The 17,030-nt window shown below is 26.1% G+C and overlaps 1 protein-coding gene across 1 annotated transcript in view; it reads left to right on the forward strand.

The window, feature by feature from the left end:
- Positions 1–6,506: 6,506 nt before the first annotated feature.
- The window catches only part of LOC124423190 (ABC transporter G family member 23), a 50,940-nt gene continuing 40,416 nt past the window's right edge, over positions 6,507–17,030 (forward strand). Inside the window, exons 1-3 of the mRNA XM_046960679.1 lie at positions 6,507–6,525; positions 6,929–7,059; positions 13,693–14,095. Coding sequence (XP_046816635.1) covers positions 14,016–14,095 — 80 coding nt within the window. The 5' untranslated portion in view covers positions 6,507–6,525; positions 6,929–7,059; positions 13,693–14,015. The remainder of the gene's footprint in view (positions 6,526–6,928; positions 7,060–13,692; positions 14,096–17,030) is intronic.

Consider the following 17,030-nt stretch of genomic DNA (forward strand, 5'->3'; position numbering starts at 1 on the left):
GTCGACGTCATCTTATATTCGTCGTCGTCATTGTCATCATTATCGTTGTCGTCGTTTTTTTCTTTTCTCTATTTGGTTTTTTTTTCTTTTTTTTTCTTCACTCATCGTTCCAATCGAATTGCATATCTCTCTCTCTCTCTCTCTCTCTCTCTCTCTCTCTCTCTCTCACTCTTTTTTTCTTATTTTGTTTTCTTTATTTCGACCATCGACGTCGTTATGTTCTTTCCTCTACATGTTCCTTTTTATTTCATTTCTTCTTATCTCTAAATTTATGTTATTTCCTTTTTTTTTTTTACTCATCATCCCAACCGAATTACCTATCTTTCTCTTTTTTGATTTTTTTTTGTTTTCTTTATTTCTTAGTTGTCGTCGTTTTTTTTTTCTTATTTCTGTATTTATGTAATTTTTTTTTTTTCATTCATCGTTCCAATCGAATTATCTATCTTTCTCTCTCTTTCCTCCTCTCTCTCTCTCTCTCTCTCTCTCTCTCTCTCCCTCCCTCTTTCTCTCTCTTTCTATCTTTTTTTTTTTTGTCTCCGTACAATCGATATCGTCCGAAAAAAATTCATGCGAATATTCACAACGACGAGGATTTTTTATTCGTAAGGTACAACCTCGACGAATGTTAAATTTGGTTTTATGAGCATATCTTGTATGCTACATGCGAGGATCTCTTCCTGAATAATGGAATGATCAAAGCGTATGAGCTTAAGATAGTATGATTTTAAACGACGGATAAAAATATTAGCTATTCAAATATATTTCTTTACTTTTTTCTTTTTTTTTTCTTTTTGTCTCTTTATTTCTTTTCCTTTTATTTCTTACACACGTTGAATCGATAATTGTTTCTTCAAGAAATACTTTTCTTAAATGTAGCACTATATATATATATATATATATATATATATATATATATATATATATATATATACACATACACACATACATACAATTTTTCATACCTTAAATAAACTTTATTGAATAATATAATTGCTATCATTATTTATAACTTCTTGCCAAAGTAATGGCAATTTTCATAATGGCAAAATTTTCATTTTAAAAAAAAACCTAGAGGTGAAAAATTGAACCACTGTTTATCTGATATTTTCTTCGTTTTTGAATTTTTTGCCTTGCAAAAAATTTTATAAGGACAGAAACAAGTGGTTAATCAGGAGGTGCTAAGTACAGGGAGTATGATGGATGCGACAAAATTTCTCAGCTTTTAACTCTGCGAGTTTCTGACGGGTTTCCAAAGCATTATGATGGCTTGTCATTATCATGAAGTAGTATAATGTTCTTTCTATTGAACATTGTCAGTCTCTTTTTTTGAAATACTATTTTTAAATTGTCCAATTGCTGACAGAGTATCTCTTCGAGTTTAGCTTTTCGTTCGGTTTCAAAAGGCTCAATTTTGGTTTAGAGATAGAGCGGTTAGGTTTTCTGGGTTCACAATTAAAAATTAAATTAAAAAACTTTTCCTTGCGACTTTTTCGTATAGGTAATCCACTTTTCATCCCCACTTATCATCCGTTCTAAAATGGATTCGATTTTGTTCCGTGCATGCAGAGATGTGGATATGATGATTCGATCATTTAAATTCTTCTCACTTAATTCATGTGACACCCATCTCAAATATTTTCACACCAATCCTAGTTTCTAAATATGGTTTCTGAAATGATTTGTTGAACAGAATCAAGCCTTTCTCCAATCTCCGATTTTACTCTAACATGATCTTGACAGTATCGTCATCGATCAAAGATGGCCGATCAAAAGCGTGGCTCATCAGAAAGGTCAAAATCACCTATCTCAAATTTTTATATATATATATATATTAAAATTTATATTAAAATATAAATTAATTATTTAATTATTAAATATATTAAAATTAATTAATATGATAAATCGATACGAAATAATAATATATAACGTTTGATATTTTTTATATATAAATTTTAATATACATATGTAGATATTGAAATAGAAATAATATTTATTCTTATTATCTATTAGTATTTGGAAAGAAAAATATTCTTTCTAAATGGTTAACATTCTAATTAAAAAATTCTTTGTAATCTGAATATGATAAATAAATCGATATCATTCCAATCGGTAAGACACTTTTACCACCGGTAAGACTCATACGTGTATAAATACATATGTTTAAACTAAAATGGCTCGTATATATATTTATGGTATGCACTATACGTGAATTGAATCAACAAATTAAACTATTCCGAACAGCGGAGACATGGAGACACGAGTGATGATTCAGGAAGTATATTTCACTGATCACCTTTGATGAATTATAATTAAGTTCTAGTTGTAAAAAAATCGATTCTCTGATAAAAAAAAATTTTAAGAAATTTATATATATATTTTTTATTTTTTTTTTTTTTTTTTTTTTTTTTTTAATACTTTTACACAAAGATTTTCAAATTCGCAATAATCCTAATTGCGAGGAAATCCCGAAACAATTTTAAGCTCAATTGAAATAATTTACATGATTCATGAATTTTTTTTTTTTTTTTTACTAATATGATAATGACAGAATTGAAAATGCATTTTTAAACTTACCTATTATTATTGACGAGTCTTCAAAAAATATACAGCATCCTTTTTGAAGTTAAAATTATTCATTCTGTATAAATGTCGGCTGTGCTCGACGTGTAGGGCATATATTTGAAATTATTTCGAGATATGTGTTAATCCAACAACTGGGATTAATCGTAAATAATTTTTTATTCATTGAAAAATTAATAAGAAAAAGAGAGAGAGAGAGAGAGAGAGAGAAAATCTTTTCCTTTTGCTTAAAAAATAATTAACCTTCTTTAATTCTAATTATGATGATCCTATTCTTTCCTATTTGGTCTTATTCAATTCTATTCGATCTTTTTTAAATTCTATTTGATCCTTCTCTATCATATTCGATCTTCTTCGATCCCATTTTATCTTATCTGATTCATTCCTATAATAATAACAAGAAAAATTCATTTGAAAATCACTAGTCAGTATTTTTCTAAACTTTTTCTCTTTTTATTTGTGTTTCTATTTATTTATTCATTTTATTCCTTCCTATTTGATTTTACATTATCGAAATTAAATAAAATGACGTATATTTTAACATTTAAATAATTAATCGTATCGAACTAATTTAAACAATTTTTTTATATCACAAAAGTGTTAACAATTCTCATATTGTACAAATTTGAACTATTTTCATATTATAGAATTTATTCGACTGGTAAATATTTTTCCGTATTAGAGAAAGCATTAATACGTGTTCTAATTAAAAATATAATTAATTATTATTATAATATATATATATATATATATATATATATGTGTATAAACTGTAAGATGATCATTTAACGTGCACTTGTGTAATATTTTGCAATGAAATAAAAAACTTGTAATAAAATTCAAAGACCGTTCACGTTTTGTTTTCAATTAAGATTAAATGCCGTGTCATGTCGTCATTTGCATTTAAGTAAACACAATTTATGCGAATTGTTTAGATTTTTATTCTCGCATAATGTTAGATTATAAATCACTTGAATATCATTTTGTCGTCATCGTCGGTAAGGCAAGTGAAACGTGTTTAGAAAAATCGATCGTTTAATTGCAAAAGTGTGAATTAAAAGTATCAATCTATACACGATATCTTGAAGATAAGGAAAAAAAAAAAAAACGAAAAAGTAAAATAAGAAGAGTGTAATCGTCGAATAAATTTGTTCTTAATTATTATTATAATTGTCACGTTCCAATAAAATTTATCGCTTGACAATCGACAACGTGTTCTCGTTCGATTTATATACGTTCGTATACAAGATTATTATTACGATTATCGTTTTTGATTAATCAATGATAAAATATAAATTCATAATTATTTCAATATATTTTTACGACATATTTAAGATAACTTTTTATACGACCTATATTATATTATAATATCAAAAAAATATATATAAATATAAATAAATTTTATATTTATATACACAATGTTGTAATATATTATAATTATACAATAATCCTTAAAAATACAATGTAACAGGATATAAAAAAAAAGGAAAAAAAAAAAATCGTTTCAAAAAAGAAAAAGCAGATAGGAAAAAGAATAATTAAAAAAAAAAAAAAAAAAGAAATTGTATAAAAATAATATCAGCGTGTAATTAAAAAAAAATTCGCCTACTTTTTCTTTTTATTTTATTTTCCAATTAATGCCATCCTTTTGCCGGAATAGAAGGAAAGGTAACGTGGAAATGAATCGTATTGGTAATGGTAAGTTGGTCACAGATAAAGAAAACAACTCGCATTAGACGCTCCTCTCGTAGATGGAAGATCATCACAGCCGATGTGGTTTACCACTTTCGTTTACCGTTCACACTCCGTACGATCTATATATACATATGTATATATGTATCTATCCTAAGTATATGTGTATATATGTACATATGTATATAGTTTCAATTGGGAGCATTAATGTCTTAACAGGGGCGTATCTCCATTTTTGGTTCCTTTTTGCGCGTTTCTTATATATTCCTTTGTTCTTTTATCATTATATCTCTTGGGATGATTTAATGATCGATGACGTAAAAAACGTGCACAAACAAAATGATAATTCTCATTCAATATTACATATTAATAATGAAAAATATTTCCTTTTTCTTTTTTTATTTCTTTTTCTATTTCTTTTTTTTTCTTTTTCTTTTTTTTTTTCTTTTTTTTTTTTTTTCCTTTATCGAACTCCTTTTCCTTATTCTCATTTCTCTACTATAAAACAATGGATAATAAATTGCGACAAAATTACGGCTAACAACAATATATCTTCTTTCCATATTTGACAATGCATACAAAACAGTACAAAGAAAAAAAAAAAAAAGAAAGAAACATTTTTTTCTCTTTCGTTTAATATTAATCAAAAAATAAAAAAGAAATAAATAAACAAACAAAAAAACAAAAAAAAAAAAAAGAAAGAAAGAAAGAAACAGTACTACTAATCGAATTTTCTAATTAATTTCTAATTATCGCAATTTTCATTATTAACATTTACGTATTGATTTGAAAGAAGCAAAACGAAAAAAAAAAAAAGAAAAAAGAAAAAAGAAAAGATCACGATGAAATTTCTGCCTTTATAATTGAGAATAATTATTTAAGGGTTAAACGATATATATACAACGAAGAATATACAAATGGCATAAAAAGAGAAACTCGCGACAAATTGAAGGAATTGTCCTCACTTCTCCTCCTCCTCACCCTTTGTCACCTCACTCGCTCTAGACTCCATTCCATCCGACTTCTTCACCCACATTAATACTTTCGATTGTACGTCAGGAAAGTACGTAGTAAGTAGACGTTACGGGGGAGAATACTCGAAAGTTTTTTTTACGTGTTCGTCCACGCCGTTAAATCTGCATTCTCTGTGTCAACGTATGCATATACATTTGCAAACTTACAAACAGTGCGTATAAACGCACACGTACAAATATTCGCACTAAGATTAAATGAGCACTAAGATTAAATTATTCCATTGATCGATGATAAATCATTAAACGTTGTTTTTAACGATTTATTTAATCATGCACTGGTTTATCATTACTACCTTTATATTTTTTTATTATCTTCGAGAAAAATATTAGTTTTTCTATCTTAACAAGTAAAATCAATATCATGACGTACGGATTATAATTGTTTAGCGATTAAATCGATATGTGATATAAAAAGATCGTGAAAAATAACTAATAAAAGAGAGAGAGAGAGAGAGAGAGAGGGAGAGAGAGAAATAAAAATAAAAATATTCGATTTATTAATTGTTGTAATTATAATTAACAGCGGTAAATGGTTAAAGCTAAGATACGATTTCTCTTCAAACAAAAAAAAAAAAAAAAAAAAGCACTTGTAAAAGGGAAATAAATAAATTTAAATGGTCTTCAAAATCGTTTTCAATATATTAGTTATAATATTATAATATAATAATAATGATAGTAATGATAATAAAAGCAACATATCTGAAGGAAAAGATATATACAAATCAAAGAAAAAAATATAATATTAATATATACTATTATTAAATTATATTATATATATATATATATATATTATTAAATATAATATAGCTATTATTATAATATAATTATATATATTACAGTATAATTATATAATATAACTATATGTTATAAAATTATAATAAATTATTTAAAAGTTTAAATATATATATATATATATATTTTTTTTTTTATTATCTTTATAATATTCCGTCAAATTTTGAAATATATATATTTATAAAATATTTAAACAATTTATATCTATCAGTTTGTAAAGATGAATAAAATGAAATACAAGGTGAACGATGTAAATAAGAAAAGAAAAGAAAGGAAGAAAAATCGATAAAAGTATAAATAAATATAAGAAAAACAACATGGAGACACTCTAAGTAGCGACGTCTATGATTTCTTGCTCGATATTGGTGAACAGAGACACGACAGTATACTCGCGCATGTAGTAGGACGAGGACGACGTGTTTTGAACGTAAGAAACTCGTCAGTGCGAAAGACGCGTTCGAAGGGATCGGTCATACGTAATCGTGCTCCTCCGAAAATTTTTTATTTGTGTTTCTTTTTCCTTCTCTCTCTTTCTTCCTCTCTCTCTCTCTCTTTCTCTCTCTTTCTCTCTCTCTCTTTCTGTCTCTCTCTCTCCCTCTTTTTCTCATTCTTTCTTTCTCTGTCTGTTTATTTGTCTTTCTCTCTCTCTCTCTCTCTCTCTCTCTTTTTGTATCTTTCTCCCCTTATCCCTGTCATGTTACACTTTTACAATCGTAAACACGTACAGTTGTTTTTTATTACATTCAATTGGCGATAATTCGTTGTTGTTATCTCCTTTTCTTTTTCTTTTTTTTTTAATTTTTTTTTTTTTTCTACTTTTACATTGCTAGTGCTTTAAAAGTGAATAAGAGAAGGAGTGAGAGGGAGAAAGAAGGAGAAGAAAAAGGAAAAACAAAAAGAAAGAAGAAAATTCCAAGACAGAGCTTTAAGAATTACGACGACGACGACGAAGAAAGAGAAGGTATGATTTGTTTACTTACTTTTTTTCTCTTTTTTCTTTTCGTTTTTTCTTTTACTTCTTATTTATTTTCATTTTTATATTCCCGATATTATAATGAAAAAAAAAGAGGGTACTTGAAACGAGATTATTTTTAATATCGTTCATCGACATATTTATGCATCAGATATTTACGATTCATGATTTTTGCGCGCCTAATTTCGTTATATCATTCATGATTGACATTAAAAAAGTTTATAAAAATTTATCAATTAAAATAAATATCCTATGTTTATTTATAATATTCATTATGCAGTTCCATATTATTCAGATTATTTCATATTAATATCAAATTAACTTGTAGTAAGTATATCGGTTATTTTTACATCGTGTATATCGCATTGATTATATACCTCTCTCTTTAGACACACACATATACACATACACACATTCGTTTCCGATCAAATCGATTTCATTTAAATGTATATATATATATATATCTTTCTTTTAAATATTGACATAAAATAAATTTTTGACCTCGAAGAAATATTTCGATATTTAAACTCATTGAATTTCAATTATTTTAATTAATTTCGAAATGTTAGGAAACGTGATTGTATTTATTTTAATTAAAGTAATAAAAATAAAAAAGTATTCTCAAATTTTCTAAACATATACAAGTATTATTAAATATTATTATAAATATAATTAATTTCATTTTTAATAATTATTTAATATATATATATATGAATATATATATATATTAAATATATATATATAAAAAAAAATATATATATATATGTATTAAACACTTCCATTAGTGCGATAAATAAAACTTCTTTATACGTAATGCCATTAGCGTTAGATCTTCAATACATTGTGGAAATAAACGTTTCAAGAATATTTTTATTTTTCTATAAAAAGTCGAGGTCAGTTTTATTTAAAAAAAAAAAAAAAATCTTTCTTTTTAATTTTCCAAACTCTTTACATAAATAACCATGAACAGACAGAACTCTCAGAACTTTTTAATCTTAAATCTTAAATTTAAATCACTTTATACGACCTACAAAATAAAGTAAAAAGAAATTGATTAATTTCGTAAAACGTAAAAATACTTTCGTTCATTATAATATTATTATACACGCACACATACATAAATTTATACTTTCTGTAGAAAGAAATTAAATTAGTTTTTATAATTAAATTATTAACGTATGAAATTATTTATTCGTTAATTCGAATCAATTTTATTCGTTAGATAAAATGAAAAGAAAGAAAGAAAGAAAGAAAGAAAGAAAGAAATCGATTAATTAAAGAAATCAATTAATTTTTAAAAATGTAAAATTACTTTTGCTATAAGGATTATATATATATATATATATATATGTATGATATTTATAGTATATAATATTTAGTATTACAATCGTATTCACTCGTATATACACCAATACAGATATATGGTTATGTATACTTCCTGGATAAAAGAAATTTGTTAGAGATTCGATGAAAACGTTAATGAATGATAAATAACAGGAGGAATGACGTAGTAAATCTAAATGAACTTTGATCGAGATAGTTAACTCTAAGAGATTATGCAAAACTGGCTTACTGTTTGAAATATCCTGCTTTTACAATAGTCCTTAGTTGGTGTTTTTTTTTTTCTTTATGACGTAACGAAGTGCAGATATATTGAAACTTTCCTGGATGTTAAGATAACATTTAGACCGTTATATTACAACACCATCGTAACGAGCATGTTCTAATTTATGGAATTTGAAACTCTCTCGTTCTCTAGTTAACGTTACACATAAGCACGTATGCACGTGTGTATGTGTATGTGTGTGCGCATACCTGTATATATGTATATACATGCGAATATATGTGAGTGTGTATGCTTTTTGTTGCACATATTAAACGTTGATTATCCTATAAAATATCTTTTCTCTCTCTCTCTCTCTCTCTCTCTCTCTCTCTGTCTGTCTGCCTGCCTGCCTTCCTGCCTGCTTACCTGTCTGTCTGTCTGTCTGTCTGTTTATCTGCCTACCTGTCTCCCTGTATGTCTGCCTGTTTGTCTGTCTACCTGTCTCCCTGCCTGCCTGCCTGTTTGACTGTGCGCCTGTTTGCTTGCCTGCCTGCCTGCCTGCCTGCCTGCCTTCCTGCCTTCCTGCCTGCCTGTCTGTCTGTCTGTCTGTCTATCTGTCTGTCTGTCTTCCTGCCTGTTTGCTTGCCTGTTTGTTCTCCTGTCTGCCTGCGTGTCTGCCTGCCTGTCTGTCTGTCTGTCTGCCTGTCTGTCTGTCTGTCTGTCTGTCTGTCTGTCTGTCTGTCTGTCTGTCTGTCTGTCTGTCTGCATGTTTGCTTGCCTGTTTGCTTGCCTGTTTGTCCTCCTGCCTGCCTGCCTGTCTGTGTGTCTGGCTGTGATCGTTTAATAAGAATCATTAAAAGTAAATCGTTTCTTCAGATTAAATTATTCTTTTTTTTTTTTATTCGACTTTTAATGACATGATAAAAAGCATTTCAAACGAATAACTACACAATATTGAGTTTTAAATCTTCTTTCCTTTTCTTTTTTTTGTTTCTTTTTTTTTCCGAGAAATATAATATTAACATACACCCAAAGCTTATTGATTAGATTTTCTTCTTCTTCTTCTTCTTATTATTATTATTATTATTATTATTATAATATACATATACAATATAATTATACATATACACATATATATATATATAATATATATATAATATAATAATAATATACATATACATATACATTATAATATACAAACAAATTAAATTAGGATCCACATAAAAATTGTACTTTATAATAATTAATTATGTTAAAAAGGAGCAATTGATTATTCATATGAAAATAAAAATGGAAAGAAAAATAAAGTTAAAAGTTTAGAGTATCCAATATACATACATGTCATACATATGTAAGAGAAAGCTTCTTAGTTCGCTTGATCATCGAGGTTATGTCTCCTATGCAATTTCCGTCCTTGTGTATACGCACATATAACAAGCCATTTTCTACATGTAGATTTTTAAATTATGTATAATTTTTTTTTTCTCCTCTTTCCTTTTTTTTTCTCTTCACTTAATCATTATCTGAATAAAAACAGAAAAAAAAAGAAGAAAGAAAGAAAAAGAAAACGAGGAAAAAGTGTCTTGCACAGACACATTCCAATGAAAGATCATAGAAAAGTTATCGATTACTTATCCTTGACAAATATCAATAAATTAAAACAATTTTTATGCATGATATATTAAAACAATATTTATTCACGATATATTATATGCAACAGGTGGTTTATAATAAAGTTGTAAAATTTTCTAATTTGTTTTTTTGTTAAATATTCAAAAAATTTGTTTTTTGTTTAATATTCAACAAAATTTTTTCATCCTTTACGTTTCATATTTCAATCAAAACATTTGACACGCGCGCGCGCATATCTGAATTACATCTCCTGACATTGAAAAGTTTATTTTCTTTTTTTTTTTTTTAATTTTAGGCACGAAGGAATTGAATTAAAAATCGCACAAAGTCGTATGGAAATATTTAATATAATGTCAGGCATTAAACTGAAATATATAGTACTTCGATTATACTGATTCTCTGTCATAAAAATACTGGTCTTCTCTTTTTCTATACTTTTACTTTTACTTTATCTTGATAATTTGTCTATATTTTATTTTATTTTATTTTATTTCTTTTTATTTTCAATTTTGCACTAACAAAATTTGTTTTAGTTTAATGAATTTCTTTCTCTCTCTCTTTCTTTCTTTCTTCCTTTTTTTATTTATTTTTTTCTTTCTCTTTTTTTTTTTTGATACAAGAAAAAAATATTTGAAAAAAGAAATCAATCAAATTGTTTTTTTTTTTTTTTTTTTTTTTTTTTAATTTCATGAATCTTTCAAACTTATGTACATTTATTTACAATCACTTCGCCGCCATTTTTGAAAAGAATTTTTACAATATCTATGAAATATTAATTCACGAATATGTTCACCCTTTTAAAAAAAAAGTTATTTATAAAATAACAATCGAATTGTTAATTTTTGCTTTTGAGTATTTATAAATAATTGTTCGACCGCCATGTTACAAATAATGATTCTTTTTTGTCTCTTTTATTTATTTATTTATTGTTTTATTACCGATAAATAAGTTTATGTATTATGGAACGTATATAAACAGATCGATTTTATCATTGCAAATATGAAAGAAAGGATCGTAGGTAGTACGTAGAAATTTCTTGTGTGACCTCCAATATATACGATGGATCCGTAGAGGTTATACTTTCGTTCCTGAATACAGTGACGTATCTAAGATTTTTGTTACCACTGTTGTCAATATTTCTCAAAAGTATTTTTACTATTTACTTCGTCTAAAATCTACGTCGTATCGTTAGATATTATAACGTACAATGTGTGTAGATATTACAAAAATAATTTTAAAAGATTCCAAGTGATAATATTTTCGAAAAATAAAAAAATAAAAGGAAAGAGATACAGAGAATTATTAAAATTCAATGATAATATAATGAATTATACAGAGATATTCAACATTAATTATCTTGTTGTTCATGTTCGTTCGATCAATCGAATTTTCACGAATTATATTTTACGAAGTTGTAATCAAGAAGCAAAATTATAATAGCGCGTTTTTTTTTGCTTTTTTTTTCTTCATTGTCTGTTCCGTTTCAAAGAAAAGTTCTTGTCATTGCGACAAGAGGAAAATCGTGTTTCTTTTAATAAAAAAGCAAAAAAAAATGAAAATAAGAAAAGAATGATTAATATACATACGAAAATGTACATAATTCGATTTTATTATGTATTCCACGCATAGAAAAGGATCACATGATCGCGTGTGAATCTTGTTGATCGTACGTAGAAAAAAAGCAAATGGCCGCGGTGAATATTTTAAAAATAATAAAAATTATAAAGGAATAGGAAATAAGATAAAAATATTACAAATAATCATTTAATGTAAATTTGTTTACGAGGCAAATATTGTATTTATTGTAATATACTATAAAACATTGATTTACATAATTTACATACAAGATTTACATAAAACCATCAATGAAATTTATGTAAATTTTGTATGAATTATTTACATGTACATACGAACACACACACACATATAAGTAACATTTATTTATCGTGAAAATGTGTAAAATACAATTTTCTTTTTTTTTTTTTTTTTTTTTTTTTGTTGAAATAGCCAGTTTTTAAAGTTATTTATAAGGTAAAATAAATTTCGTTCGATTGTAGCGACTAGCGCGGGAAAAAAATGAACTAAGAACGTGTTAGAGATATACTGACCCCTTTTCTTGATCTCTAAGTTAGTAATAATAAACTTGTGTGGTATGTATGTATTAATACAAGTGACGCGTTCATTTTAATTGTCAAGAACAAATTCTTAATCCAAGAAGGCAAATAACAAAAATATATAATTATTTTATAATTAATTAATTAAAAATTTTTCTTACAAAAAATTTCGTCAAGAGAAAATTTTATTATGTCCCTGATTCGGTTATCGGGAGCAAAAAAAGAAAAAAAAAAAAGAAAAAAGCGAAAGAGAGATGAGGGACAAAAAATTAAACATGGCCGAAACACTTTATGTTTTTAGATTCAATGCTTGACAATAAAAAAGAAAGAACAAAGCAAAAAAAAAAAACAACAAACAAAAGATTGGAAAAGAAAAAAGAAAAGAAACGGAGTTTTCGAATACGAGAAAATTTGTTTTTTTTTTTTTTTTTTTTTTTTTTTTTTTAATATTCACGAAGTTTTTCGATCTTTCGAATTAATGAAGTCGATATAATTTTTTTTTTTTTTTTTTTTTTTTTTTTTTTTTTTAATTAGATAGGCATAATATAATATCAAGATTCATTATGATTATGATTAGGATCATTCGTTATCACATCTAGGTGGATCTTCTATCATTTTTGTAGTATATTGCATATTATCTTACACGAAATGATTTATATAGAGTTTATGATAATATTTAAATTGGAACATTTAGAATATCTTGATTTTCCTTCTTAATTGCCTCGAGAATTAACAAAACTAGAAATCATACGCTTTCTTTGCATGTATTATAAAGAAAAAAAACAACTTTGCTCATTGCATTTTATTTTTCGTTTCACTTTCTTACGATATCATTGAATTAATTGACTCTTTCTAATATATAAGATAATATAATATAACGATTAAAAAAACATTTTGATCGTTTCGTTTAATAACGACAGAATAAATATTTTTGATGTTCCAAGTGATGATCAAAAATCAATTATAATTTTTTCGAAAATTTTTGCCTTGCCATGTTAATTTATGCATAAGTATTTTGAAAAAAAAAAAGAAAAAATGAAACGAAAAAACACAGAAAAAATAGTGTTCGAACGAATTAACTCGTTGTTGCTAGTTTACTTTTTTTTTTTTTTTTAATAATAATCAATGTAGACAGAAACATAACTTTCGGTATAACATTTTTTTAATTGTGATTTAGATAATTATATATATATATATACACATATGTATTAAAAAAAAAAGATAAAAAAAAACGAAGACATAAATTGGAATAATTAATAATAAAAAAAATGTGATTAGATCAATTTGAACAATTTGATAAAAGATTTGTTTTTCTTTTTTCTTTTTCAGTGCCATACTTGGAAACAGTTGATTTCGTTCTAGAAAGAAGTCGAAAGTGGGGAAGAAGGGCAAAGGGTGAGAGAGAGAGAGAGAGAGAGAGAAAAGAGGGAGAAAAAAGGGAAGAGTAAAAACAAAAAAAAAATGTATCGACATTGAGATTCAATCGTTGAAATTTGCTCCCGTGATAGTTCCTTTCGATTTGGCGATTTACTTTTAAAAGGAGAAGAATAAAAAAATATAAAAAAATATAAAAAAAAAGAAAATAAAAATAAAAATAGAATCGACAACGATAACAACGACAAAATCAAAGGAGCGAAGAAGAATTGAGCAAAATGGCGGACTACAATAAGGATGACACTAAACAACGGGAAAAGATCAAGAAGATGTTCAGTTGGAGCGACGGAATAACAAAGTGAGTTATTGTCTTAGAACGATAATATTTTTCTTATTGTCGGACAGAGTGAAAAAAAAAAAAAATTAAAAACAACAAATGAAAAAAAAAAGAAATAAGAAAAAAATGGGGCGCAACTTGAATCGAAAAGTATCGAAAAGAATTTTTTCTTATATTTCCTGGGGGGTTTTTTTTTTCTTGTTTTTTTTTTCCTCTCTCTCTTTACAGTACGATATAGAGAAATTTGCGAGACCATGATCGAATAATTTAAGATGAAGGGAGGGGGGCAGGACAGGGCGGGGGAAAGGAATGATCCTTGAACTTTTTATGGTTGTTAATTTTTATTAATCTTTTTTCCTTTTCTTTCTTTGTTTCTTTTTTTTTTTTTTTTTTTTTCTTCTTTTAATCATATCTCTCATGCATTCTTTGTGTATACTTTTCAAGGTGCACCAATCATAATTGTAAGAACGTGAGCGATACACAATGAGTATCTATGAATTTGCCTTGAATACAAATTTTCATTTTATGTTAAATTATAGTCTCAGAATCTCATACGAACTTCTTTGAAAGCAATTAAAAACTTCTAGCAAGAACATTAGCACGTAATAATCATAATATTTATTTGATCAACGTTTCGCCCATTTCGAATTTATTCATTTCTGATTTGCGTTAATCCGATATTTTTATTATCTACGTTCGTTATATGGAATTCGTTTCGAATTCGTTTTTTTCTTCTTCTTTTCTTTTTTCTTTATTCCTTTTCCTTTCTTTTTTTTTCTTTTTCTTTTTTTTTTGTGAATCTAACAAGATTTTTTTGGACTACGTAATCTATAAAAAAAAAAAAAAGAAAGGCAAAAAAAAAGAAAAAAAAAAAAAAATAAATAAATAGAAGAACGAGACAAAGAACGAAGGGAGAATATTATTGGACTCGAATGAAAAATTGTAAGAAAGTACATAGAATTGGCATAGAATTTAATTGTTATTCGCGAATCTAATTGTGTCTGGCTATGCATGCCTTTTAATGTACAGAAAACAGTGTTCGTAAATGCACGTGAAAGTGGTCGTCGGTAGTGACCAACAACTCTAATGAATAAATTTACAGTTTATTAGATCGTGCCTACCAATTGTAGATTCAGTGAAAGGATAATTCGTCTGACGAATATACATATGCATGTATCATTTATAAAATTAATTAATATAGGCATTAATGTAAATATGTATATATATATATATATATATATTGTGTATCATATATTAAAGATTGAAAGAAAGATGTTACAAAAATCTTTTGCAACTAATAGTTTTCTGCATAATGTAATTTTTATGCGCAATCATCATTTTATTATATAAAATTGATTAATTTATAGAGGTAATTTTTTCATTTTTTTTTTCATTCTTCTTTATACGTATACACCATATTTTTATACATACATATATATATATATATATATATATATATATATATATATATATATATATATATATATATGTATATATATATATACATGAAAGATAAAATGTCTATAATGAAATATTTCTCCTCAAATAATGATAATTATTGATATTGAAATACATATACACGTATAAAAGATTCTAGATGAATATTAATAATTTTTGTAATAACACGCGTAGTTTAATCGTTTAATAATAAACAATCTTTCATTATTTCTTGTATACTTACATCGAAAATGATTATTCGTTGATACGATTGATATGCTCCTTATCAATAAATATAATTTCATATAAAAGAGTTCCTTAATATTCCGAAAGATGGCACTACATATGCTATTCAAACTTAAAACACAATATGAAATGTTGATCGTCGCGTATCGATGTAAACTCATATGATAAAAGAAGAGAGAGAAATAATAAAATAAAATTTATAATTAGAATAAAACTAAATAGAAATAAAACTTAATAAATAGAATAAAACTTAATATTTTAATATAATATTTTAATATTTTCTTTTTATATAATAATATTTTATTTTTATTTTTCCTCGACTTTACTAATAATACACAATTTTAAATGATACGTACGCGAATGTGTAATAAATGATATCACAAGAAACGTCTTCAGTTTAATATCATCATTGAAGAGTTAATTAATTAATCTAATAAATAAATGAAAAAAAAAAAATCGAAGAAACAAAAATATACAACATTGAAATGAAAACTTTCGATATTAGAAATTTTTTGTCGATAATGTAGATCTATCATACAAATTAGAGAGTACAAAGAAAATGAGAAATGTAATTATTTCAGATTGAAAGGAATATTTTAATATGTTAAATTCATACCGATAATGTAGAGATCTACCTTTGGAGCTGTCAATTTTTTTTCTCTTTTTTTTTTTCTTTTTTTTTTGATTTTTTTATTTTTTTTTAATTAAAATCGAAGGAATAAAAAGAACAAATGTCTCGTTTAACAATACGTTTCGATTCTTCTTATCGTCCTTGCACAAGTGGAATCTATCGATAAACATGAAGCTATTGACGAGTTAGATTTTTTTCGTACGTTCAATGATGACATTGTATTCTTACTGAATGCAGTCTAAAAAATTTCTGCATAATGAAAAGCCTTATTAAAGAACTGATGAAGTAGAAAAGATAAATAAAAAAGCGGAAAAAAAACAGAGAGAGAGAGAGAGAGAGAGAGAGAGAGAGAGAGAGAGAGAGAGAGAGAGAGAGAGAAGTCAATCGGAATGTTATTATTATCGCCATTATCAATGGCGGCTTTCTTTCTTAGTTGACTTTTTTCGATTTTTTTCTTCATTGACATCCATGTTTAGAAATCATATTCCAAAGGTCGATTGTTTACGTTCGAAAACCCTTTTTATTGTATGTGCATAAAAAGCACATGAATGCATAATTGCATAGGGGAAAAAAAAACAAAGAAAAAAAGAAAAATATATATATATATATATATATATATATATATATAGTGTCGTATCGAGC

Source organism: Vespa crabro, chromosome 3, assembly GCF_910589235.1.
Source record: "Vespa crabro chromosome 3, iyVesCrab1.2, whole genome shotgun sequence".
In the NCBI taxonomy this organism is placed as follows: Eukaryota; Metazoa; Arthropoda; class Insecta; order Hymenoptera; family Vespidae; genus Vespa; species Vespa crabro.